The sequence below is a fragment of the Bos taurus genome, chromosome 23 (assembly GCF_002263795.3).
Source record: "Bos taurus isolate L1 Dominette 01449 registration number 42190680 breed Hereford chromosome 23, ARS-UCD2.0, whole genome shotgun sequence".
NCBI classification, from domain to species: domain Eukaryota; kingdom Metazoa; phylum Chordata; class Mammalia; order Artiodactyla; family Bovidae; genus Bos; species Bos taurus.
In genome coordinates, this window is record NC_037350.1 from 5,155,649 (window position 1) to 5,169,559 (window position 13,911).

General features: G+C 38.7%; 1 protein-coding gene across 1 annotated transcript in view; it reads right to left on the reverse strand.

Annotated features, from left to right (window-relative positions):
• HCRTR2 (hypocretin receptor 2) overlaps nucleotides 1-13,911 on the reverse strand; it is a 131,689-nt gene that overhangs the window by 35,704 nt on the left and 82,074 nt on the right. The window contains exon 2 of the mRNA NM_001192677.1: nucleotides 1,747-1,925. Coding sequence (NP_001179606.1) covers nucleotides 1,747-1,925 — 179 coding nt within the window. The remainder of the gene's footprint in view (nucleotides 1-1,746; nucleotides 1,926-13,911) is intronic.

Genomic DNA, 13,911 nt, shown 5'->3' on the forward strand with positions numbered 1-13,911 from the left:
TTGTTGTTGTCAGAGTTTCATAGTTTTACTGCTCTAATAAGTCTATAGTGATATTTCATTATCTTAACTTGCAGTTCACTGATGAGATGTGATGAAGGACATCTCTTCATATGTTTCTTTGCCATTTGTATATCTTGGTTAGTAAGGTGTCGTTAATGTCTTTGGTCTATGTTTTAGTTGGATTGTTTGCTTTCAGATTGCTTAGTTTTAACAACTCTTTGCATATTTTAGATATTGTTGTTGTTTAGTCCCTAAGTCATGTCTGCTTCTTTTGCAACCCCATGGACAGTAGTCCACCAGGCTCCTCTGTGCATGGGGATTTCCCAGTCAAGAATACTATAGTGGGTTATCATTTCTCTCTCCAGCGTTTTTTCCTGACCCAGGGATCAAAGCCATGTCTCCTGCTTGGCAAGCAGATTCTTTACCACTGAGCCACCTTGGAAGCCCTTATTTTAGGCTGCAGTCACTTATTATACATATCTTTGGCAAATATTTTCTCCCAGTTTGTGCTTTGCCTTCTCATTCTGTTTACACTGAATTTTGCAGCGCAGAAGATTTTAATGTTAATGAAGTCAGCTTATGATTTATTTCAAGCAGCACATCTTTGTTGCTACATCTAAAAAGTCATCAGAATACACAGGCCATTTGGAGTTTCTTCTAAGTTATCTTCTAAGAGTTTTGTGGCTTTACATTTTACATTTGGGTCTATGATCCATTTTCGGTCAATTTTTCTGAAGAGTGTAAGGTCCGTGTTTAGATTCTTCTTGCCTCAGTTTGTCTTCATTGGGTGCATATTGTCATTTCCTCCAAATATTATGATATCATCTTGGAGGCCAGATGGAATAAGAGCTAGATGGTGGAGGGTGGTCATGGGAACTAGAAGGGAGTGGCCAGCATTTCACTCACTGTCCAATTGCTAAAGGAAATCCAGGTCTTTTAGAACTGTGGCTATGAACACCAGTTTGGTAAAATTTTTAAAGATTTCAGAGATATCAGAATATCAGTCAGAAAAGTATTCTCTGGAAGTATTTGTTCTTAATTTGTAATAGAGCAACTAGTTATAGGAAAGCAGATTTCAGAGCTGAACAATAGAACACCAGTGATAATGATGATGACAGATGTTTGTTGAGAACACACTGTTTTTATAAGGCCAGAGTCTTCCAGAGACTAATATCTGTGCCAAATGGTTCATATAGTTATCTAAGTAGACGAGCACAGCAACCACAGAGACATATTTAAAATTGAAATTATTAATCTTTTAAAATCAGTGACTCTCAAAGAGCTTGTGTATTTGGCTCAATGGCATACAGTCAGTGAATGGCAGCATAGAGGTTCCAAATGCGGCATTTAATTCAAACCTGCACTAAAACATGTTCCCTGTGCTGCTTTGACAGTATAGCTCTTGATTTCTCAGCAGTAAATGAGACCACTTATCAAAACAACACTCAATTCTTTGAATTGGGATAACCTCAATCATTGATTTGTTCAAGTTCTTTAATTTATAATCAGAAAATTAGAGATCAAAGGAGCAAAAGGTTTATACAGCACAGGATTCTGACACTTTTTTTACCCAGAACTTACCTTGTTTACCCAAAAAGTTTCTCATATTACTGTCCTTAAGTTTGCCAATTTCTCTCTTAACACACTAAGTGTTTACTAATGGGCCATGGCTATAAATGAAAATGATTATGCATTTTTGGGGTAGTTTTTGTGTTTGAAGCCCCCAAAAGTGTACAAAGCATTTACCTGTAAATAAGGAATCACTTTACAGAGGGACTGTCCGAAGAACCAGGTCTCAGTAATGTCCACAACTAGTGTGGCTGGAAGGCAGGTGATGGTCACAAGCACGTCAGCCAGAGAAAGGTTGACAATGAAGTAATTGGTCACTGTCCTCATGTGGTGGTTCTTCCACACGGCCACACAGACTGATTTGGAAAGAGAAAGGAATGTTCTCTGTTAGGGACTGAACGTCCACAATGTGGAAGGTGCAATGAAACAGAAATTCATATATTAAGATCCTACCCCCTCAAAAGAATATGGGGTACATATACACAAAGGAATATTACTCAGCCATGAAAAAGAGTGAGATCGTGTCATCTGCAGCAACACGGATGGAACTAGACATTATTGCATTAAGTGAAGTAAGTCAGATAAAGACAAATAATATACAATATCCATTATATGTGGAAATCTAAAACACGACACAAATAGATCTGTTTTTGAAGAAGGAACAGGATCACAGACATAGAGAACTGACTGGTGGTTGCGGAGGAGAAGGGGGATGAAGGAGTGATGGCCTGAGAAGTTGGGATTAGCAGATGTAAGCTTTACATGTAGAATGGATAAGCAATAAGGTATCCTACGGTATAGTTTGCATGCATGCACAGGCATGTCCAACTCTTTGCGACCCCATGGACGGTAGCCCGCCAGGTTTCTCTGTCCATGGAATTTTCCAGACAAGAGTACCAGAGTGGGTTGCCATTTCTTATTCCAGGGGATCTTCCCAACTGAGGGATCGAATCCACGTTTCCTGTGTCTCCTGCATTGGCAGGTGGATTTTTTAACCACTGAGCACCTGGGAAGCCACTCGTACCATATAGCATAGGGGACTATAATCAATATCCTCTGATAAGCCATAATGGAAAGTAACATGTATATGTCTGTGTAAATATAACTGAATCACTTTGCTGTACTGCAGTAACTAACAAAACATTGTAAATCAACTATACCTCAATTAAAAAAAAAAAAGTATCTTGACCCCCAGTGTGATGGTATTAGGAAATGGGCCTTTGGAAAATGAACTGGTCATGAGGGTGGAGGCTTTGTGAAGGGCATTAGGTCCTTATAAAGGGAGCTAATATAAGGGATCTCTCCTTATATAGAGAGATCATTCACCTTTTCCACCACCTGAGGATACAGCAAAAAAAAATGCCTGTCCTTAATGAACCAGGAAGTGGACTCTGCCCAGACACTGAAGCTGCCAGAGCCTTGACCTTGCATTTCTCAGAATCCAGAACAGAGACACTAACTTCTGTTGTTTATAAGCCATTCAGTTCACAGTACTCTGTTACAGCAGGATCAACAGACTAAGGCAGGAACTAAACAAAGAAAACCGGTCTGGTGGGGGAATACTGTCAAGCTGACTAGTACCCCTGCAATTCCACAAATAAATATTGCCAAAGGGAGATAATTTAAGGCTGCTCTGTGTTTTCACTGAATCAGTCAATCTGTGTGAATTCTCAATATATGCTTAAAATCAATTCCCTTACCTTGCAAGGCATTTCTCAATGGCTTATATGGCTGGGTTTATTTTACTTGATTTTGAATTTCATTTTCCAGAAATTAAAGAACAATCTTTGATTTATCATTTTATCCCCTCAGTGGGCAGCATGTAGTAGATACTCAAGAAATATTGATATTTGCTGAATTGAGATGAATAAAGAGCTGCTATTTTTCAGTGAACTGTGGTGTTGCCTCATCCATCATATTGACCCATATCTGCTCCCAAACTCTGCCTTTAGGACTTATAAGAGATGAAGACCCTTAAAGACAAAAGTCTACAATTATTCAGTCCCTATTATTGCCAGATATTGAGGTGGATAGTTCATACCCTTGAGTTATTTAATCTCAATGACAATCCCAAGGAAATTCATCATTACTGATGTTTTGTATATTATAATGTCATTGACAGACAGGGGTTTTGTGGAACTTGTTGGGGACAAATGGCTTATAAAGCAGGGAATCACCATGACAACTGGGCTCATACACCAAGTGAAGTGCTGGTTGTTCCACCGCATTGGTTACCTTCTTTTGTGAATGAAAGAGTTATTTAAAAAAATGAAAGGCGTTGAAACATGTATAATATCATGTATGAAACAAGTCGCCAGTCCAGGTTCGATGCACGATACTGGATGCTTGGGGCTGGTGCACTGGGACGACCCAGAGGGAGGGTATGGGGAGGGACGAGGGAGGAGGGTTCAGGATGGGGAACACAGGTATACCTTTGGTGGATTCATTTCAATATTTGACAAAACTAATACAATATTGTAAAGTTTAAAAATAAAATAAAATTTTAAAAAATGAAAGAGTTATTTTTAAAAAGTACATCTAAGTTCTAGAAACGCTTTCCTTTCTACTATGCTTGTTGGCCTCTAAACTTTGCCTCAGGTAAAACATACTCTCACAGCCAAGCCTCCCTCGTTTTCTCAGAGCATCCCCCTCTTTATTTTATTATTTTTTTTAATTTTATTGTATTTTTAAATTTAATTTTAAATAAATTTAAAAATTGTATTAGTTTTGCCAAATATCAAAATGAATCCATCACAGGTATACATGTGTTCCCCTTTAAAATGCATGCTGTGTCACTAAGCTGCTCCTTATGGAAAGAGCATCCAGTTCCCTGATTCTCTGTCCTCCCTCTGATGTATCCAAAGGTTACGTAATCACTGGCCCCAGAATCATATAGGTATAAGCATTGCTACCCACATCTGTTGATGGATTTACTTCATGGAATGTAACTAAGTAAGTGTGAATTTACCTGGAGCATCGTTAACCTGTCAGAGCTGTCATCCATGCACCCAAGTGATGCAGTGATTAGTAACCTTCCATAGTGAAGAAATAAAAGCGTATTTTGTTAAATTTGAGTCATTTAGTGAGGATTTCTTTTTGACAATTATGTACCAGTTATTATGAGTGTCATATGTTGAAAACTTCTTTTACTAGCTCCTGAAGCTGAAATTACACTCCAGTCACCAACAGATGCTCATTTAATGAAATATCTGAATTTCTGTGGATTTAATTGTGAAAACTTCACATCTTCCTCCAACTCCAGCACATAAGTACCAAAAGGTCAAGAGAGCTTTGTTAGGATAAACTGTAGTCTTTATTGTCTGAAAATGCTGCTGCTGAATCATTTACTTCTCAGAAATGCTTGAAACACGCACACACACATAAACCCATCTTATCAGTTAACTAACACATTATCATGGCTTGTTATAAGAAAACTGAAAAAAAAAAAATCACACTTCTGATACTTGGTCAATAAATGGTCCAAATGGGATCTCGAAAAGAAAATAAGACTTAAAAAATACAATCAGTTCTAGTTTGACTCCCAATTCTCCATATTTTGAGGGTGAAGAATGGCAGTGATAGTAGGCCAGTGTTAATGCGTGACATCTAAGCAATGTGAGAGCAAGTAGGTCACAAATAAACACTTACATTTCCTGTGTCCTGTTATAAACAATTTAAATTATTAACTAGTTCATCTCCATAATAACACTCTGAAGTGATTACTATTTTTGTTTAACATGTGGAAAACTGATGCAAGGGAGGTTATGGAATCTACCTAAGGATGAATAGCTAGGAAATGCTGACTTTAGATTCAATCTTATATACCGTGCATACCATTCTATTATGTATCAGCACCTATCAGTGAAACAGAAGGTGAAAGGCAGCTGTCTGCCTCTCTTTGGCAAGACTCTAATGCATGTCCATTGAATTCTAGAGTTGGAGATCATCAGTTTAATCAGATGCATAAATCAGCTCTGCAGCATTCCTGATTCATTTCTGCTTGCACATTTTTAATAGTGGGGAATTTGAAACTTAGGGCTGCCCTGGTGGCTCAGTTGTAAAAGAATCATCCTGCCAGTGCAGGAGACCTGAGTTCAATCCCTCAGTCAGGAAAAGCCCCTGGAGAAGAAAGTGTAAACCTACTCCAGTGTTCTTGCCTGGGAAATCTCATGGACAAGGGAGCCTGGCAGTTTACAGTCCACGGGGTTTCAAAAGAGTAGGACAGGACTTAGGGACTAAACAACAAAAGCAACAACAGTTTATGACTTGCTTAAGCCCTTGGCTGGAGAAGGAAATGGCAACCCACTCCAGTACTCTTGCCTGGAGAATCCCATGGATGGAGGAGCCTGGTGGGCTGCAGTCCACGGGGTCGCAAAGAGTCGGACACGACTGAGCGACTTCACTTTAACCCCTTGGCTTCTACTTTGTGGTGAATTTACCTACTAGCAAGTTCTTATTCATGTTGAGTTGATGTCTGTTTCCCCTTCAATTCTGTTCATGGGTTCTTTATTTGTTTCTGGAACCCAAGGAATAAACTTACCTCCTTTTTTTACATCATACCTGTATTAATTTCCCAGAGCTACTTTATAGTACCACAGGTTGGGTGTTTTAAAGCCATAGAAACATATTTTCACAGAGTTCTGGAGTCAGAAGTCAAAAATCAAGGTCAGGAGGGTCATGCTGCCTCTGAAACTTGTAGATAACTCCTTTCTTGCTGCTCTCATGGCTTCTGGTGGTTGGCTGTTTACATGGCCTTCCCTGGGTGCAGCTCTGTACATCCAGTCTCTTTCTCCTCCATCATCACATGGTCTTTTCTCCTGCCTCTCTGTATCCACATGGCTCTCTCCTGACAAGGACAACAATCCTATTGGATTGGGGGCTCACTGTACTCCAGTAAGAATACTGAAGGGGTTTGCCATTCCCTTCTCCAGGGGACCACGTTTTGTCAGAACTCTCCACCATGACCTGTCCGTCTTGGGTGGCCCTACATGGCATAGCTCATAGTCCCATTGAGTTAGACAATGTTGTGGTCATGTGATCAGATTGGTTACTTTCCTGTGGTTATTGTTTTCAGTCTGTCTGCCCTCTGATGGAGAACGATAAGAGGCTTATGGGAGCTTCCCAGGTGTGGATGTGACTGGTGATGGAAGTAAAGTCCGATGCTGTAAGAGCAATATTGCATAGGAGCCTGGAATGTTAGGCCCATGAATCAAGGAAAATTGGAAGTGGTCAAACAGGAGATGGCAAGAAGGAACATCAACATTTTAGGAATCAATGAACTAAACTAGACTGGGATGGGTGAATTTAACTCAGATGACCGTTATATCTACTACTGTGAGCAAGAATCTCAGAGAAGAAATGGAGTAGCCATCATGGTCAACAAAAGAGTTTGAAATGCAGTAATTGGATGCAATCTGAAAAAAAAGACAGAATGATCTTTGTTTGTTGCCAAGGCAAACCATTCAATATCACACTAATCCAAGTCTATGCCCTGAACAGTGATGCTGAAGAAGCTGAAATATACAGATTTGACGTACTCCTTTCCCAATTTAGAATCAGTCTGTTGTTCTATGTCGAGTTCTAACTGTTGCTTTCTGACCTGCATACAGATTTCTCAGGAGGAAGGTCAGGTGGTCTGGTATTCCCATCTCTTGAAGAATTTTCCAGTTTGCTTTGATCCACATAGCCAGAGGCTTTGGTATAGTCAATAAAACAGAAGTAGATGTTTTTCTGGAACTCTCTTGCTGTTCTGATAATTCAGTGGATGTTGGCAATTGGATCTCTGGTTCCTCTGCCTTTTCTAAAACCAGCTTGTACATCTGGAAGTTCATGGTTTACCTACTGTTGAAGCCTGCCTTGGAGGATTTTGAGCATTACTTTGCTAGCGTGGGAGATGAGTGCAATTGTGTGGTAGTTTGAACATTCTTTGGCATTGCCCTTCTTTGGGAATGGAAAGAAAACTGACCTTTTCCAGTCCTGTGGTCATTGCTGAGCTTTCCAAATTTGCTGGCATATTGAGTGGAGCACTTTCCCAGCATCATCTTTCAGGATTTGAAATAGCTCAACTGGAATTCCATCACCTCCACTAGTTTTGTTCGTAGTGATGCTTCCTAAGGCCCACTTGACTTCACATTCCAGGATGTCTGGCTCTAGGTGAGTGATCACACCATTGTGACTATCTGGGTCATGAAGATCTTTTTTGTACATTTCTTCTGTGTATTCTTGCCACCTCTTCTTAATGTCCTCTGCTTCTGTTGTGGCCATACCATTTCTGTCTTTTACTGTGCCCATCTTTGCATGAAATGTTCCCTTGGTGTCTCTAATTTCCTTGATGAGATCTCTAGTATCTCCCATTCTCTTGTTTTCCTCTATCTTTGCACTGATCACTGAGGAAGGCTTTCTTATCTCTTCTTGCTATTTTTGGAACTCTGCATTCAAATGGGTATATCTTTCCTTTTCTCTTTTGCCTTTTGCTTCTCTTCTTTTCATAGCTGCTTGTAAGGACTTCTCAGACAATCATTTTGCCTTTTTAAATTTCTTTTTCTTGGGGATGGTCTTAATCACTGCCTCCTGTATAATGTCATGAACCTCTCTCCATAGCTCTTCAGGCACTCTGTCTATCAGATCTAATCCCTTGAAACTATTTGTCACTTCCATTGTATAGTCCTAAGGGATTTGATTTAGGTCATACCTGAATGGTTTAGTGTTTTACCTTACTTTCTTTAATTTAAGTCTGAATTTGGCAATAAGGAGTTCATGATCTGAGCCACAGTCAGCTCCTGGTCATGTTCTTATTGGCTGTACAGAGCTTCTTCATCTTTGGCTGCAAAGAATATAATCAATCTGATTTCGGTGTTGACCATCTGGTGATGTCCATGTGTAGAGTCTTCTCTTGTGTTGTTGGAAGAGGGTATTTGCTATGACCAGTGCGTTCTCTTGGCAAAACTCTGTTAGCCTTTGCCCTGCTCATTCTGTACTCCAAGGCCAAATTTGCCTTTTACTCCAGGTGCTTCTTGACTTCCTACTTTTGCTTCTAGACCCAGGACATCTTTTTTGGGTATTAATTCTAGAAGGTCTTGTAGGTCTTCATAGAACCATTCAACTTCAGCCTCTTCAGCATTACTGGTTGGAGCATAGACTTAGATTACTGTGATATTGAATGGTTTGCCTTGGAAACTAAGAGAACATTCTGTCATTTTTTGAGACTGCATCCAAGTACTGCATTTCTGACTCTTTTGTTGACCATGGTGGCTACTCCATTTCTTCTAAGGGATTCTTGCCTGCAGTAGTAGATATAATGGTCATCTGAGTTAAATTCACCCATTCCAGTCTAGTTTAGTTCACTGATTCCTAAATTGTTGATGTTCACTCTTGCCATCTCCTGTTTGACTACTTCCAATTTAACTTGACTAAAGATGATGACTATGCCTGTTTCCTGAAACTTAATTTCTCTGGATGCAACATTGCCAGATCCTTCATACATGATAGCAAGATTATCCCTCTCATGGCCCTAGTCTCTTTATTGAGAAAATGCTGAAGATAACCAGCAATTCTTTTTAAATGAACTAGCTACTTAGAACTGAGCACATCTTTCGGGGCACACCTCCTCAATTTGGGTTGAACAAATATCCATTATTGTGTTAATTTATTCATTGCCCCATTCAAAATATTAAAGATACAATGGAAACACAGCCTTCTCCTCAAAATTATACGGAGTTAAATTCATCGTCTTTTCCTATATTCTCACACCCGGACTTTACACTTCTCTGAAGTATAGCATTCTTCTTTTTTCTCCTCTGCAACCTATGTTTAAAATCCTCCAAATATCTCTTATGTCTAAAATTGTCTTTCTATTCCCACTACAATTACCTGGTTAGATTGTAATAGCCATTAGCTAAAGCATTGCAATAACCTCCCTGCACCCTGCTCTCTGTACTTCTGTCCACTTTATCCATTGGTACCATTCACATCAGTTAGATTATCTCTTTCGTTGCAACAGGAGTCTCTCCTTTCTTTCAGGATTAAGTGAAAAATCCTCAGATAGCCATTCTACCACCCAGGTCTTGTTGAACTTTCCCTTATATCTTGCAATGCTGTCCATACTTCAGAGCTACAGGATTAGTTAGATATTTCACTTTATATCAAGCATGTTCCATGTCAAAGTGTTTGCTAATGCCATTCCTCTATTTAGAAGTGACCACACTCCATTTCAATCCCGTATTAAACTTAACTAAATACTCAGTTCAGTCACTCAGTCGTGTCTGACTCTTTGCGACCCCATGCATTGCAGCACGCCAGGCCTCCCTGTCCATCACCAACTCCTGTAGTTCACTGAGACTCACATTCATCGAGTCAGTGATGCCATCCAGCCATCTCATCCTCTGTCGTCCCCTTCTCCTCCTGCCCCCAATCCCTCCCAGCATCAGAGTCTTTTCCAATGAGTCAACTATTTCGCTAAATACTACTCCCTCAAAAAAAAAAGAAAAAAAAAGAGAGAAACAAAAGCCAATGAATCAAAGATAGAGTTGGTTTCATGAAGTTTCTTTTACTTAGTCTAGCTCAACATGTCTTCTTTCTCTTTTGAAACTATATTACATCATAAAAAATGAAATAATGCCATTTTCAGTAACATAAATTATTTTGACCTACATATTATCATACTAAGTGAAGTTAAGGAAAGACAAATGCCATATGATATCACTTCTATGTGGAATCTAATAAAAATGATACAAGTGAACTTATTTTAAAAAACAGAAACAGACTTAGAGATCTCAAAATCAAATGTACCACATGTATACCTGTGGTGGATTCATTTTGATGTTTGGCAAAACTAATACAATTATGTAAAGTTTAAAAATAACATAAAATAAAAAAAAATAACCTAAAAAAAAAATCAAACGTACTGATACCAAGGGGAACCTGGGGAATGAAGGGGTGAATTAGGAGATTTAGATAACATACACTCACTACTATACATAAAACAGATAAACAACAAGGACCTACAACATAGCACAGGGAAGTCTACTCAGCATTCTGCAAAAACCTATACACACACATATAAATACAACTGATTGATTTTGTTGTACACCTGAAGCTAATACAGCAATGTAAATCAAATATACTACAATAAAATTTTTTGAAAAGAAAAAAGCAGTTTAAAATAAGGAAAAAAAACATTACTTGTACCTTTCCTGATCATGAATCATATTCTAAAATTATTATGGACTATTCTGGGTTTTGCATTTTTTGTTGTTATTTTCTTATTGGTACAAAGACTCCTTTTCAATTTGAGCTGGGCTTTCTCTTTCTCTTACACTTCATGGTTTCAAAAGCTTTTCTCCCAATGCAAACACTGCCTAGAACTTTCTTTGCAATAACTAAATATTCATAACATTGCTTTGTTCATACACTTACAGTGTGTTACTGCCTTGGCATTATAAAGAATCATGAGGTTCTTTAAAAGATGAGGAAAAAACCCAGTGGCTGAATGGAGCATTTATTTTCCTCATTTCTTTTAAGTAAAGTCTGACACCTGGCAGGGAACTTGGCTGCCTGTCAGTTATTTTCCTGGCACTCAATTCCCCATATACAGCCTTCTGATGAGCCTTGGTAGGTCTGAGACATGAACTTGGTAATGTTTTTGAAACTGGTTCTCTGAATGATCATGATCCACCAACATTAAAGTTAGTTTGTGATTAGTCTGCACTTAAAAGTCAGCCTGCATTAACCAGGAAGAGGTGAGGGATGGTTGTACACATGGGGTGAGAGGGGATAACAGAGGGTGGGGGTGCAGACTGAGTGAAAATCTATTAATACCTCTAACATTTTTTTTTTTTGAAACAGATTTTTTGAGATGCAGAGGTGCACGAAGATAAAAGTCCATTTATTCCTTTCTCTTTCAGCCCTCATCTGGTCCGTCATCTCTTCTTCTGTAAGAATCCGATGGTATATAGCTTGCATCTTTTCTCTGCAGTACTGACAGATGGAACATGACTCCAGCTGTATGAGAGCATCTGTAGCCAGTGATGTAGAGGGGGATTTAAACTGTAATATAGAGATGCCTTTAAGAAGCCAGTGCTTGTAGTTGGATGGGCCAAACTAAAAGAAAGTATTAACACAAAAAGCCCATTGCAACTTTAATCTGCATTTATGGTGAACTGGCTTTTGTTTTAATAACCATCAGACTATATATGGACAAAGTTAATTTATCTCTCCAATCAGTCCTTGCACTTGGACAAATTTCAACTACGGTGATACACTGTTAATCTGCTGGCGAGACTGCATCTTTTATTAAACATACATGTAGGTCTTGAACTATATATGTCAACTTGCAATTGATTATGATATAAAGAGGAGACTGTATGATATATAATTAGGATGTTATTGTGAATCTTGAAAGATCTGCACTAAATATTTCAAGTTATTTTAAGCATTTTCATATTTATTTAATTTTTCAACATTAAAAAAATATATAGGTGTTATGCTAACTGAAATAAGCCAGACACAAAAAGACAATGATTATATAATTCTACTTATATGAAGTACTTAGTCAAATCCCTTAAGACAGAAAGAAAATGCTAGTTGCCAGGGTCTTGGGGGAGGGGAGAGTGGGTTATAATTGTTTAAGTAGAAAGAATTTTAGTTTTATGAGATGAAAAATGTTCTGGAGATACATAATGATGATGATTGAATGATAGTATCAATGTACTTACTGCCAATGAATTGTACACTTGAGAATGGTTAAAGTGGTAAATTTTAAATTACGAATGCTTTATCACAATTTTAAAAATCACTTTCCATGAAAAAAAGTAGTTATAAAAAATGGGAAACAAAATTTTTGACACAACAATGTGAGTAAGTGAATGAAAGTCGCTCAGTCATCTCCCACCGTTTGCGAGCCCATGGAATAGTTCATGGAATTCTCCAGGCCAAATACTGGAGTGGGTAGCCTTTTCCTTCTCCAGGGGATCTTCCCAAGCCAGGATTCGAACCCAGGTCTCCCACATTGCAGGAGGATTCTTTACCGGCTGAGCCACCAGGGAAGCCATCAATAACATTCCTCTAAAATCCTAAGCACAGAATGAAAATTCTAGGGAACAATCTTAGTTGCGCATTTTATGATTTTTAAAAAATTCGTGAAAAGCTAAAAGAATGAATCAGTACCAATTTTTAATAGCAGTTCTAAAGATAGTCAACACATGATTTTTAAAGATATAATTGAAATTATGTCTTTGTGAAATCAAAGTGCCGTTTGTAGTAGGTTGTGACATTGTGCTTTAGATAGTGTCTTAATGAATAACTATGCAATTTCTGGATTTTCATTTATTTAATGCATATACGAATGCATACTGATGTGTAACACGACAATTTCTGGATTGTTATTTGTTATATTACACATATAAAACATGTCAGAAAACAACTTAAGCAATGCTGTAGTTCCACCATTAGCCACAAAGTGTCAGTGAAAGACTTCGAAACTGCTCACCCTGTCACTTAAGAGATGAGTTTGAAACATTACGTGCATTGTAATATTCTTTATAATATAAAAATAAATACACTTGTTTCAAGTGCGATTTTTCTAGACGAAATCTTTAGGAAAGAATAAAATGGCTAACCGGAATCCCAGGTCGCCCAGCATTAAAGAAGCCTCCTGCCAATGCAGGAGAGACAAGAGGTGCGATCTGTATCCTTGGCTTGGGAAGATCCCCTGGAAGAGGAAATGGCAAGCACTACAGTATTCTTGCCAGGAAAATCTCATGGGCAGATGAGCCTAGCGGGCTACAGTCTCCGGGGTCTCGAAGAGTTGGACATGACTGAGCGTGCACACACACACACACACGGCTAACGTATTTAAAATTAAATACTTAAATAAATGAATGAATCAAGATGAAATAAAACGTTTCCTAAATGAAAAACAGCAACAACAAAGCAATTGAATACACACAGAAGATAGCATCTATTTAACTCCCATGAGGAATCTATCTTGAAAGCAGGAAAGGAGTCATCCAGAATCATTACTGTGGGCAGATTTATGAAATAGGAGAGACTATTGGTGTTGTCTGCAAAGGGTAAAACCCCCGAGATACTTTCCTCTTTCTCATATTCATTATACCTCACCCCCCTGGCATTGGCCCTCTTTCCTGTTGTTAGGTTTGCTTCCTTCACTTCCTGGGCAAACACACCAAAAATTCCTGACTCAACCTCCCATCTCCAACCACACGTCCGGGATGGCTGTCTGTGAATCTGTCTGTGCTCAGAAGAGCAGCAGGCACAGGTACCACTTCTTTTCTGGCAAGTCTGACGGACGGGACACTGACAAGAAGCACCTGTGGTACGAAATGC